The following is a 14,497-nucleotide window of genomic DNA, read 5'->3' as shown; positions in this document are numbered from 1 at the left end:
CGTGATTTTTCCTAGTACGTGTTAAATAGGTAAGTGCTTTTATAGGACTAGCTCTGTAGCTCACTGAGTAGTGTTTTGTGTTGTACAGATGGAACAAGATGTTTATGGACATATTGGGTATGGTTAACAACTATTGTTTATTGACTTCAAATAATGCTTTAAATTAAAATTAATTCTCTACTGAATTTGTGAAAATATTCTGTGCTGAATAAAACTTAATCAAATTGTTTATTTTTTTTTCCCCACAGAAGATGTAGTTATCCATGAGTTTGCTACTCTTTGTCTAGCATATATGGCTGTTGAATATACTACTAAAGTAAAAATATTTGAGCAAGGTGGGTTAGAACCACTTATCAGACTGCTAGGTAGCCCTGATCCTGATGTTACGAAGAATTCACTTGAGTGTATCTACTTTTTGGTACAGGTAAAGTTTGCTCTTGTTTGTTGCGGTAAACTTCGGAGGCAGATAAGCATTTGCACCCCTACGCCTGACATTCTCTGTCGGGTTTAGTAATTATAAAATATTTGCTTCATTTACTCCACAGTGTTCGTGAATGTTTTTGAAACATTGACTCCTTGCACCTGAGTCCCTAAATGTTAAATTGGTTAGGAATAGAGCTATTTTTAATTCTGTTAAACTTAATGCAGTTGTCTGTGCTGTACTGCAGTAAAAGTAAAATCAGTAGGAGGTTCAGATTTTTAAAACTAAATAATAATTTGCCTTCTGTCTTAGTTGAAAAATGTTTATCTTAGTAATGAGAGTTGTAATCTGTCTATCCAAAAGGCTGGAATTACCCTGTAAATTAAAGAACTACCAATTGCATTGTTTCTTGTTTTGACCGGCAAGTCCATAGCACAATTTGGAACATCTTTTAATGATAGGTGAATGCTGTCAACAGCTACTTTCCATACTGGGAGGAATAGATTCGTTATTGGCTACTTCCACTAATGTCATCCATATGCTGCTTAGCAAAAGAATGGTGCATTTGTGTGGCAGTTCTTTCCCATGGCTTAAGCGAATCAATTCAGTAATGAATTCAGTTTATAACTCTATCTCTTTTGGGGCATCAGAGCATGTCTATTCAGAATCACATTTTACTCTTTCTCCTTTTTTACTATCTCGCTGTCTTTGTTGCAGGGTATATCTGGATAACTGCACCTGGTGCTTGCTTATATTGATAAGGATAATTGCATGCTGCACATGTGCAATAAGCTATTTAAAAGCAAATTGTAATTTATTTATTTATTTTCTTTTTTAATATAATCAACTACTGTCTTTTTATTAAGCTGCACATTCACTGTTTAAAGTTGAAATTTTAAATTGTCATTTTATAATTACTAAAACAAAAGAAGATATAACCAGGCAACCACAGCAGAGTGCAAAAAACTGTTTTCCTCCCACTGAGGTAAATAAAAATGGTGAAACTAAATTTAAAAACTTTCTCAAAGAAACATTTATGTTGAGGCAAACATGGTAAAATAAAGAGTGAATATGCTTTTTTATACAGGACTAGATTTTGTGGTGAGTATGTCAGTCATGCAGAAAACCCCTAGAATTTCAGGTTTTTGGAGCTTGATTATATTCAGTTTGATTCTTAGCTTAAAAGAAAGAAGTCTGCAGAACTGGAAGCTCTGCAGTATTGACTCATTATTTAATGTCTGAATTCAGATTTTTGGTGTTCTTTCTGCAAAGTGAGAAATTGATGTATTGTTATATTCTCTATCACTAACATTCTTTGTTGGAATATTTTACTGCAGGATTTTCAAAACCGTGCTGCAGTTCGGGAACTGAATGTAATTCCACCCTTACTGGGACTACTGGAATCTGAATATCCAGTCATTCAGTCATTGGCCCTTCAAACCTTAGAAGTAATTAGCAAAGACAGAGAAACCAGGATATTACTGGAAGAATATAAGGGATTAGATTGCCTTCTGAATATACTGGAAAACAATGTACGGTTTACTTGCCTTAAGATTTTTTTTTGTTCTTAGTGCTGATGTTTGTATGACTAATGAGAAATAATACTTATTTTCTGGAAGAGAGATATAAGAACAAAGAGTTACTTACTTGAAGGGAACTTTGATAGAAATAAGATAAGCTAGGATATCTAGCTTACTAAGAAAAGAAACAAAGACATTTCCCAAAGTGTTTATTATTCAATTTTTGAATTGAGTTTACTTTATATAATGGCTTTAGACACAATTTCCTATCATTGTTTATGTTATTATGAGACTCAGTTTAGTGCTTCTGGAGTTCAGGTGCCACAATGGGAAATAGAATGCATAGAGATATTAGTGAAGTTTTTTAAGTTTTAAGATCACAGGCACATTCTGACTACCTGTCTAGCCTGCTTTGATGTAAATTAAAAACTTCTGGGAGTTTTACTATTTTTAATAAATTGCGTTGAATCCTAGAGTCATCATCAAATAAATTATATGAAAATTTGTATTTGTAAATGTGTACTTTGCAGTATGAATAAACTGTCCAAAAGAAAGTTGCAACAATTATCTTACAAACTTAAAAGCCTAAGTTATTTTAGTCCTGATTTCAAGGTTGTTTGGGTTTTTTTTTGCTTTAAAATTTTTTTTTTATTAGGAACTCAGCGATCTACATGTCGAAACTCTTGCTGTGTTGGGAAATTGCCTCGAGGATGTGCATACTCTGCAACAGATTCAGCTGACAGGAGGCATTAAAAAACTACTTTCATTTTTAGAAGTCTCTACTGTTCCTGATATTCAGAAGAATGCAGCAAAGGCAATTACCAATGCAGCTTATGACTGTATGTGACTTTTCAACAATCCATGGACATGAAATTGTTTATGAAGTAAATTTTTATCCAGAATGAGGTCATCTTCTCTGGTTGAGGGTAGTACTTGTGTTGAGAAAAGCACTGGCAAGAATTAATTACAGTGATGAATCTTGCCAATCAGAACAGCAATTGAATGCTAGGAGATTTTATATATATATATGTTTATATTTGAAAATGTTATGGTTTTGCCTCAATTTATTTTCAATTTATTTTTATTATTTTATTTTAATATGTTCTTGTAAAATTATGTTCTCAAAGGAAAATGGCCTCTGAAAATATGATCCCTGTCTTTTGTTTAGTGATGCCAGCTGACTGCCATCTTAAGCCACCTTTGCTGGCACTGTTTCTGCCTCTATCTGTTAAGACTTCATTGCAAGCTGACTTCCTTTTGCATTCAACTGCTCTTCTAAATGTCAGGCAATTTCAAATACAAATTCCTTTAACAGAGGCATGAAAGGAAACCTTTCAAATAGCTTGCAGATTAATATTCCCAGGGGAGTTAAATAGTTTCATTGTAATCTTTTTATAATTATTCATCCTATAGTTCTTTTTTATATACTTTTCTTTAATTCACTGAGGAATTCTGAATTAGGCAGAACATGCTCATCATTTATGCCCACAAGGATGGTCTTTTAATCAAACTACATTTGAAATTCCTTCCATACATTGGCTACTGAGTTGCAACATGTGCCAAGTAGTGTTGTATAACAAAATGCAATGTAACTAATAACATACTTCTGACTATAGATTTTACTTCTGTCAAGGGATTTTTATGACAGTAGAATTTAAATATTTCATTCATAATTCTGGCACCTTGTGGTTGAATCATGGCTTTATGTGTATTTTAAAAATAGGTCATTTAATTTAATACATGGATAAAATAATCTCTCCTTTCTGCCCTATTTCAGACCTCCTTTCATCTCTCCCCATGCTATCTTTCTGATTCTTTTCTCACCTTGTTTAGTTTGATATCCTGAATATTTGTAATTATTTGGATTGAAAATGATACACAGAAAGAATGTCCAGTATTCTGTGGATTTTTCTTTGCTTTTGTCATTATCTGTTGGAAGCTTGGCAAGTCACTGAAAATTGTTTTCATTAATGTTCAGGTATCAAAGGCAGAAAGGGACCTTCTTATGTCAGTATTTTCTTTGTGTATTTTCCTGTGTTGTTATTTTATTACGCTACTTAGGACTGTCAGTATCATTTTTATAGTCCTGTGACAGGCTTGTAAGTTGTATGCTAAGCAGATTTATATTTGCTCCCACTGCTTTCTACTGCATCTTCCTCCTTTATCATATTTATTTTCAAATAAGCATAGCCTTCTTTTCCTCTTTCACACTTTTTTTTTTCAGTTTTTGTGGCCTAATATTTTAGCAGCTGTTAGTAGAAGCATGTCTGAGCACATTTTTAAAGCACGGTTGCAAGAACCACAGATAATATATTACAGTACTGCCTGTGATCTTATATCATGGGTTGTTACCGTCAGTGAAGATGCATCTTCTTGTCATGCTTCTTTACAAATGGAGTCAATGAGGTTTCATTATAAAGGTTTGCTCTCTTCTTCAGCCTATGACAGTTAGTATGGATGCAGCAAGCTGGGAAAATACATCAAAAGGAGATTTAAAATGTTTGCTTTCAAGCTGTGGAATTTTGGTGACACCCAGTTAGACAACAGGAAACTTCTTGTCCTGGTGCAGTGGAGAACACAGTCCAGTAAAATTGCTGCTCAATGTAGTCCCCAAAAGCACTGAAAATTTTTCAGCTACCTAGAGATACTGGTCTAAAGTCAGCCTTGCAGTGAAAAGAAAAGGCCATTATAAGAAACAGCCCAAGTGCAAAAAGAAAACAGAAATACTTTCAGTTTTTGTTTTTTGATTGGATTGTGGTTGTAAGCATTCTAAACAGCCTATCCAAAATGCAACACTAGCATATACTATACTAGTACTTGCCTTGATGTGAATCCAGTATAAGACAACACAGCTCTTAGTTCTGTAGTGACTTTTTCATTAAATTTGCCATAGCTATACCCACATTCTACAGGTTTGATAATCATGGTTGCAATTTACCAACATTTCCTGTATACTTGGGTAAAAAAATACTGCTTTTCATTGGAATGAAAAACCTACTTCTGCCATGACAGAACATGTATCTAGCTGTTTTGTTTTTTTTTTAATCCTGGCAGCTGAGTATACAGCAGTATCTGGTTTTGAAATTATTATTGTTGACAGATGGAATTTGGTTTTGGATTGGGGTTTTTTTCCCTGATAGATGTGATCATAGCAAGCAGTTTTGTTTTATGTCCCTTTCAACCCTTTGGAAAGGGACTCTTGTAACTTGGTGTTGTTGTTATAAGATATATATATCCCTTAAGAGTTATTCTTAGTATGAGAATAAATTACATGGTATAAACATGATATTCAGCTTTAAATAGCATCTTTAGGATGCTTCTCTGTTTAAGTACATTAAAATGGATCATATTTCTATACATAATCATTATGCCTTTGTCTCTGAATTTTTTTTGTTCTCTAACATAATTTTGAATGTATTATATTAATTTATTGATTATTTTGTTTTGTTTGCTCAGAATTACACTGGTGAATTGTACTGTAATTCTTGCCTTGCCCACCAAATAATGCAGTCATTTCAGAATGCTAAATTGTATTCTAATGCTATAAATTATTGAATGTCTGTGAGTGGATTATCTAGACTGTTGATTAAGGAGAGCCTGATTTTCCCCTGACAATGCCAGACACACCAGCAACAACAAAATGCTGTGGAGTGTATATGGAGAAAGTGATGATCACTCTTGCTCTGCCAAACTTCTGGTTTGAAGCTCTCCACATTCTTTCTGCGTATCTCAGTGCATCTCATGCTCAAAGGGAAGCACACTAAACATGCTCTGTGGCCTGAATAACAAAGGCAATTCATAATACAGATCTTTGTTTATCTGAGTTAACTCAAGATCAGTGGGAGGTCATGATACTATTTAGCATTAAATTTTTTCATTTGAAATTGGTATAAATAATTACATAAGGTGATGACAGTGACCTGAAAAGTAATCAGTAGAACTCAGATTATGATTTTGGGGTAAGAGAGAGAAATAGGAAAATATATTGAAAAATAAAGGTTGTCTCACCACGAGGTCAATGCATTAAAGTCTGGACAGAATGGTAGATACTCCAAACTCTTTTAGTCGTGTATGCTTTATTTTCCTTCATGTTAAGTCAATGTATTCAAATCACTTAGGGGTCAAGAAATTAATCACTGTAAAATCGGTGTTGGCACTGACATATGAAATACTTCAGTTGTGCAATCTTTCTAGTCTGTAGTAAAGGACACAAAGGAAACAACTCATACATACAGAGAGAGGATCAGCAAAAAATGTTCATCCCTTAGGTAGAATTGGCACTTGGACATTGAAATATTAATAATTTTCATTGATCTTACTACCTAAATATACATCCATCCCCTTACCATAAGTTCAATTTCAAGATGACTTTATTATTATAAAATTATTTTTCTGTTTAAAGTATTTTAATTACTGTTTTCAGTCATTCAAATTATTTATTCATATTATTATTTTGTATAGGCATAAATTATCTTTAAAATAAATGCTTATTCATCATAGCTGCTTTTAAAAGCAAGAATAATTTTAAAGAAAATCTGTAAACAAATAAGTAACTTGCTGTACAATAAACAAATTACTGAGGCATGAAGAACCTCTAGAGATCATTATTAGGGATTATGGACTGCCTTGGGAAGCAACAGGCCAGTGACACACTTGTCAGCTTGTCAAAACATTCTCACATCCCAACTGAGGCCTTCTCTTGAGAGCTGGCTGATATGCATCAAGGTTGTGGCCAAAGTTCTGCTGACACTTAAAATCCTCTCTGTTTTATTTGTTGCATCTTTGTTTTGAGATTTCATTTGTGTATCTGAGGGTTCTAAAAGAGTTTAAAACTGAGCTGAAGAGGAGAAATCGTCTGCACCTGTCTCATCTCCATGCTTTGAGTAATTTCTGCTCTAATTACATTTTTGATCAAACTTGCTTTTCATTGACTTTGTGGACTTGTATTTCTTTACTTTTCACTACAGATTCAGATTTATCTAAAATAATACTTACAATATATTTTTTCCCCTTTATTTTTTTTTTTATTTGGAGGACAGCAAGCAGTGGTAAAATTTCTAAATATTTTGAAGTCTCACTGACTTCTCAGTTCTTGAAATTCTTTAGTACATTCCAAATTCTACTATGTAGATATAACTTACAGCATGTAATTAGTCTGGTTTAAATTAAGCATATGGTTAAATGTTTATTGTCTCACCTTGTAGACTTTCCGTGCTCTCCAATGCGTTTTTGCATGAGAAAGTTTCTTTCAGGGATCTTTCTAAGAAACACCTGTATTTCTGATCTCATCAGTTTTGAGATGAGGGAGTTTATTAATTTATTGGTATCTACATACAGATGTCTATAGGTACTTCATGGGTGCTGTGTGTTGTTACTTGTGCAGAGGAAGGAGCATCTCTGTCCTTCTGTAGTTGCTGCTGGTTAGTGCAGTGTAGGTCAGCAGTGAACACTGTGTTAAACTACAAAATTCAAATTCTCTGCAAACTGGGCAGAAAACTTTCTTTGTAATGCTCCTTGCCTATTTTTGCTATTTTAATACATTGAGTGGTATTTCACCAAATTCAGTTGTACATTTACTGGTATGTTCTTCAGTTTTATACATTTGGACTTTGTTAGCATAAACTGAAGTTCAGCACGATCCTGAATAAGTATGATCCGTTGCATTGGAAAAGCTGTTTCCATCAAGCCTGTATGCACTCTGTGGTTTTAAAGTCTTTCAGAGAACAAACTTTGCATTCTGTTGGGTTATGTACGTTTATACTGTGTTTAATAGTCATCGTTTGGGCTTGGTTCAGAGTTCAGTGAAGCCTAATCCAGGAGCTCGATTTTGGATGATCCTTGCGCATCCCTTCCAACTCAGGATGTTCTGTGATGGGATTTGGCTCAGGTCCTTTGTGCATATCTCTTAGTGGCTGGTTAGTTAGCCTCTGTTACTAAAATATTTCTAAAAACTAAATTAAATCAAATTAATGTCCTTTCACTGATTTGGAAAACAAATGCTGATTAATGTTATTGTTATTTCTCATTTAAAGCTGAAATACGAAAAATCTTACATTGGGAAGAGGTTGAGAAATTTCTCCTAAGCCTTTTGGAAACTAACAATGATGAAGTTAAAATTGCTGCTTCCCAAGCCATTTCTGCCATGTGTGAGAATATAGACAGTAAATGTGTCCTTGGACTCCAGGGTAAGTATGGTTGGAAAAGATGAAATATGAATTTGTGTTTTTTCTGTTTATTAGGAGAATATTACAATTTTGCAGATTGCTATGGCTTATTTAAATGTTCATATATATAATTATTTCTTTCAAAGGGATTCCTCAGCTAGTAAAGTTGCTAAGCAGTGATAATGAAGAGCTAAAAGAAGCTGTAGTGACAGCATTAACTAATTTGACAACAGCCAATCTTAGAAATGCAAGGTGAGTCTGCAGTAATTAAATTATTATTTTAAACACTTATCTGAAGTGTTAATATTTTGATTTTTAAAGAATGCCTCATCTTGTTCTTATGGTACAGAGCAGGTCTGTTGAATTTGACTGTAAGGCACTTCTTGGTGCTTATGAGTCACCTGGAATAGCTAGGTTCTCATCAGTGTTACAAGAGTTGTGCTGTCTCTACTAACATTAGCATCATCAAGGGAAAGTATGAAGTAGATGTAATGAAGGCAGAGCTGTAAATCATGTTCTGAAGAGAATATATGAGCAAAATATGCCTTATAGTCTAAAGCATTTGATGTGGAGTTTTTTTTTTTAAACTCCAAAATCCAAAATCATTGATTTATTTTAAAATTTGATGGTTCATACAACCTTTTTGACTGATCTAAATCCTTTCTTTGAGGGAGATAGATCTCCTGAATATTGGCATTGTTTTGCTCTTCCATTTTTTAATTATTTACCAAGTCATAGAGAATGCTTGTAGTGCATTCTCTGAAAGAAAAGAAGTGTGCCTTCAGAAACCAAAATTACTAACAAAGGTAACAATGGTTAGCTCACTATATGTTCCAAAACAATTATATAAACTAAATTCTACTGCCAACTCTGCAGCATTCTTTTATCCCAACTCTATTAGAAGTCCTGTTCAGAGAAGAGTAACAGAGCAGTGTGATGTATATGAGCAATCACACCTAATTTACAAACCAAAAAAAAAAATCCTTCAAAGTTTCTTGGAATATACTTAAAGAAGTTATAATAGAGTCACAGGCATTCTTTAAAGTGAAAAAGTAAAGTAACTCACAAAACAAATTGTTTCAATTTATTGATTCATCTCTAATAGTCACTTATATTCACTTAATGTTACCAGATGGAGCAATAATTTGACACAAGAGAATAATACTCTGTTCTCAGATTCACATACTACATTTTTTTTGTCTGATATTCTGCTCTCCTCATGTGCTGGACTCTTCAGTAAGTGTCAGTGGGAGTCACACACACATAAAACGAGCACAGTGCTGGAGTCCAGAGGTCAAACTTTCAGCTCTGCTACAGCTGGTTTTCGTAGTGCAGCCCTTTGAGGTTTCACATTGTGAAAAGGGGATCTCTGGAGAGTTTTGAGTTGGTACAGCAGCTTATGCCAACTCATTCCATTTCTTTTGCTAAGGAGATAGTCAGGACATTGTTTAGCTCAACTGCTGGAACAATTCTCTGAGACCTCAGGCAGGGAAATAGCTGCCTCTCTTCCTCTGCATTATAATGAAGTCCGTATTTGTTTCTTGCTGGGCAGAGTCAGGAAATTGTAAAGGTGGCTTACATATACTTCTCTCTTCTTGCAATCCAGCTTCGAGTACAATATGGAAGCACCAGATAATCTAATCAGAGGTCTTCTGTGAAAATCAGGAAGCAATAATTTACATTAAATATGTATATTGGATGAATTCCATGTGACTATATAATTACTTCAAAGCTTCATTTCTAAATCAAAACCATTAATAAGTCACAGAAGGGTCTGAGTGTGACTAGGATCTATAAATGAATATATAGTGTTGAACCCTTAGCTGATACAAATTGGTATAGTTCCAGCTCACTGACTGACTATCAGGCCCATATTTATTTTACATTCACATAATAGGAAAAAAAAATAGTTTGGAGAAAATTCATTCCATATTGAGTTACCATAATCATATTTCATACTAGAATGTTTCATTTGTATGTCCTGTAGACCACTGAAAATAAGTGTATAAATAATGAAGATGCTGATGCACTTTTATAATAATGTTACTTCACTATGTGATTATGTTGACAATATTCTGATCTCAAATGAAACTGATGAGACTAGTGCCCTTTTATCAGTTATGTATTAGATTCTTGTTATAAACCCTTCAAGAATATAAAATCAGAAAGGTAGTAGCAGCAGGTGGACCTTATGTAGCAAGAACAAAATGGGTCCAGTGATGGGGAAGACTATTTGCTGTAAATGCTTTTCACTGGCCAGTCAAATATTCAACCTTGTTGAACTCATATGCATGCATTCTGCTGTATTTCATTTCATAAGCATTTTTCTATATTATGTTGATTGAAGAATGTGTACCTTGCCCTTTTATTTGGTACAGTATATGTTTGAGGATATAAAATGAATACAAGATGTTTCTATTTTTGCTGGAGATTTGTTGTTCTTATTAGGCGTATCAAAAGGTGCTGCCAGTTTTTCATATAATACAGGAAAAAGAAGCAATTTAAAGCAATCGTGTAATTAAAACTCCCACCATAGGTAGCTCATAATGATAAAGTCTTTCATTGATTAATAGCACAAGAACAGCATAGGCAATGGGCAATACTACCCCCCACTAATGTATATTAACCTTGACCTTTAGGTGCTTCCCCACAGCAATGAAAGGCTGGTTCTATACCCCTACCCAATCAATCCTTTGTTCCTCCACTGAGACAGCTAATAACGGTGTCAAATACGGTGGAGGTTTGGTAATTAGAACACCTGTTCACAATGAACGGGACAGAGACCAGCTTGTCATTTGACACAAGTCCTCAAGCAAGCATGATTTGGCAAAAATAAATAAATTAATTAATTACTCTGCTTCCTGGTATATTTTAACAAAAAATCTAGGGCAGAAGAGGACATGAGTCCCATACAAGTAGTTTGAGTTTTCAGGTTTATTGGACAACATGGATTTTCAATAGGATCTCTACCAGAAAACATAGCAGTTAATATAAATAACTTCTAAAATATTTCAGCATTTAAGTTTTGCTGCAGAGCTGATGTTGTGTCCCACTTCAATAGCACATAGGAGAAAATATGGTGGTCAAATGCCTCCTTAGTTTGCAGACTGACATCCTCAGAATATGCTTTTATGAGAATTTTACCATAAGGACAGAGTTTTAATGCTGATCAATATTGATGATAAATCCTTGTTAATAATTGGGCTCAGTAAAAATAAAATTGCAAAGTATATTGCAATTTAAAATATCATGGGCTTGTTCTAATGTCTTATGTTACTATGTGTGCATAGCTCTGAGGTCATCCTTGATATATATATATATCAGAATTTGTTTCTGTGGTCTGCTTCTGGAAAAAAGGAGAATTATGTTCACCTGTGTATTTGCATCCATCTTTTCTATCACATTTTTTTAATCCAGAGCAATAAGTTGCTTTACTGAAAACAGTTTTTTGGGCAGCAGAATGCCATTTAAAGAATCCTGAAGCTCTCTGGGTTTGCTGTGTCCAGGCACCAGGCAGTGTGGGTGCAGTCACTCCAGTAACGGATGTGATGCACGAATGGAACAATTGCACACGAACAAAGAAACAGCAGCGTCATCTGTTGGGCAGGAAAATAAGTGATTCTGTGCCACACATCTAATCCTGGAACAAATGGCTTACCTCTGCCTCTGCCTATTTTTTCTCATTTAAAGTATAATCAATTATTTTTGCTTTTCATGTATTCAGGATTAGATAATCATGTTAAATATAAATACAATATGAGAAGTAGCACATAGAAATAAGCTCTCATGTATACCAGTTAGTCAGACATGAATTTAACCAGCTCTTTCCTTCAGTATTGTCGTAGCACAAATGCCATTTCTAATAGCTGCCTTCATAAATCTGGCAATGTCTGAATTCTGGGCACCTAATGGATTTGCCACTAAAGGAAAACATATGCTCTGAAATTTAGAACTTTATGCTGGACATGAAAACTAATTTTAAGCCTCAATAATATTTGTCCTCAATTGTTTATTTTAACATCAAAATTTATAGCATTCAGTTAGAATTTGATATGGGGGAAGAAGGAAAAGAATGGTTTTTCTTCATCTGTACCAAGGACTGCAGAAAGTTTTGGTACATGACAGACTTATGGCAGAATATTTCTCCTGGTATTTATAATAAGTGTCAGGTGACAAAATTCTGTTTTATATCTGGATTCAAGATAGTGAAGTATCATCCCAAAATTTCCAAAGTCAGCAAGCTTGATGTTATTTAATTTTCTAATTCTTAAATTCACAGGAATCAGAGAACCTATTTGAATTCGCAAAGGTTATATCCATATAGGCAGTTCCAGGCATTGGTGCAGCATCTGAATGTATGCTTTCTGAAATGTACCAAGATTGTCAAGATTTGAGAACAGTTTGGGATAGGAACAGAGGTTGGGAACTCATTGGTTATGGACAGTGCCCAGTGAAGAGAAAGTGAGTTGTTCCCCTGACTTTAGTGGGTGTTCTATCTATTACTGCAAACTGAAATTCATACACTGATCTAATAACTCAAAATACATCCTCAATCTGTTTCACCTGCATTGAGAGTGTCTCACCTTTTTCAACTGAGATTTTCAGTACACAAAAGATTTTTTTATTGTTTATAAGACGAGTATGGCTGTCAAGGAAAAAAATTGAAGAATATGCAGTTTTTTTTACATTCCAAATATTGTTATTATTAGGAAGTAGGGATTAATACCATTAGATAGTAATATCTCTAGGTAGTAATCTTCTCTATTAGAAAATGGGAAACTTACTAATAGCTTTTCTCTTTCAAGACTGTAAATAGAACCTAATTCACACAAATATTAAAGTGATGATATTATTTAAGATAATACATTTCCATGAATATACGTGTTAATTTATGAGAACAGGAACACAAATTTAATAACATAAAAAGATGATGATCCACGCTAGGTTTTGTCTTTTTTTGTGGTTTTAGTTCTTTATGGCATAAGTTCATTTTTCTGAAGGAGGAAATCAACAATAGAATGCTGACTGTATTGTGTAGCAGTAATATGTTTTAATACTGACCCCTAGTGACAGAATTATATTTTTGAGGTAATGTGCTGCAAGGTAAAGGGATGTTTTTGAGTTTTTTGGGTTGTGCTGTTACTTTTTTACATTAGCATCCATGTCTACACTCTGTAAAATACAGTTATTTCAGGCCACCAACAGGTTCTTTTTCATTTCTCTTGCTCTATATACATATTGTGGGAAGAACTGTATTAAAAAAAAAAAAAAAAAAAAAAAAAACCAAAAGACAACAAAGTCATTACCCACTACCTAAGAGCTCACAAGCTTTTCCCTGCAAGTTACATCTTGACTTCCATTGCAAACTGCAAAATGTTTTATGACAAATTTCTCCCTTGGCAGAAAAGCTGAGTTAAGGGATGTGCCTGGGATGCCACTCAGAAATGGGCTCCCATTAAGACTTTAACATCACATAGATGACTGATACACAACCCACAGACATGGGGCTGTGCCCTGCTGGCAATCAAAAACCTTTCATACAGCCAGCTGTTGTGTTTTTCTCTTAGATTGGGAAGGTGTGGCTGCATGGGAAAACCCTTCTGTAGGCTCAGACACTGTAACTGTTTTCTTCCCAGTAGACTTTCACAAAAAAAAAAAAAAAAAGTTATGCATTCTCCTGGATGGTTTTTTTTTTAGTTGTTTTTTAACTTTGGGGTTATGTTCAAGACAAAGACCAATATAGAACATTTATCTCTATCTAACACAGATCTCATGTCACCACATCCTAAAGTGCATGGAAACCTAAGTAGGTCCGAAATAGTTTCAGGGAGAATGCAGAACACTTCTGATCTGGGATGATGATAGCTACATAGAAATTTTACTCCTTGTAGATACTGCAGAATGTTTTGACCTGTTTGTGCAACCCTACTTTCAAAGCCTTGCAGCATGATCACTGTTTATCTTAGCTGTGGACAGCTGGAATTTCACTTAGACCATGTTTGTTGTCACCTGTAACTTCCCATGATGGATTTCTGTGGGATCAGGTGAAAACTTTCTTCCTGGATGGAGATTCCTAAGCCTGGGAGAGAAAATTTTCTTTTGTGTAGTGGGCACAAGTACCATGATTACTCTTGAGTGTGTATCCTTGCAATGTCATTCAGTGATGTGCACTGAGATAAATTATGCTTTTTATGAATTAAAAGTGGCAAGGGTTATTCTACATAAAAGCAAATATTTCAGACAAATGTATTGGTGCTTTTGCATGCACATTTTCTTTATAGTAGATTTCTAAATTAAATTATTTAAGTATATATTTTCACTTACTTAAGTATAGTGTGAAGTTATTTATTTGAAGTAAAGAAATTTTTCTGTAAGGAAATTTCAGGGTTATG

The 14,497-nt window shown here is 34.2% G+C and overlaps 1 protein-coding gene and 1 long non-coding RNA gene across 2 annotated transcripts in view; one reads left to right on the top strand and one right to left on the bottom strand.

The window, feature by feature from the left end:
* Nucleotides 1-14,497, top strand: part of ARMC3 (armadillo repeat containing 3) — a 61,885-nt gene that overhangs the window by 22,323 nt on the left and 25,065 nt on the right. Inside the window, exons 7-11 of the mRNA XM_066552238.1 lie at nt 249-424; nt 1,759-1,953; nt 2,597-2,780; nt 7,974-8,126; nt 8,252-8,357. Of these exons, the coding sequence (XP_066408335.1) occupies nt 249-424; nt 1,759-1,953; nt 2,597-2,780; nt 7,974-8,126; nt 8,252-8,357 (814 nt within the window). The remainder of the gene's footprint in view (nt 1-248; nt 425-1,758; nt 1,954-2,596; nt 2,781-7,973; nt 8,127-8,251; nt 8,358-14,497) is intronic.
* The window catches only part of LOC136558026 (uncharacterized), a 42,796-nt gene continuing 37,462 nt past the window's right edge, over nt 9,164-14,497 (bottom strand). Inside the window, exon 2 of the long non-coding RNA XR_010783828.1 lies at nt 9,164-9,757. This is a non-coding gene — a long non-coding RNA (uncharacterized lncRNA). The remainder of the gene's footprint in view (nt 9,758-14,497) is intronic.

This window comes from Molothrus aeneus, chromosome 1 (genome assembly GCF_037042795.1).
Source record: "Molothrus aeneus isolate 106 chromosome 1, BPBGC_Maene_1.0, whole genome shotgun sequence".
Lineage (NCBI taxonomy): Eukaryota > Metazoa > Chordata > Aves > Passeriformes > Icteridae > Molothrus > Molothrus aeneus.
The sequence above is the reverse complement of the archived record's forward strand: the minus strand, read 5'-3'. Positions and strand labels throughout refer to the sequence as shown.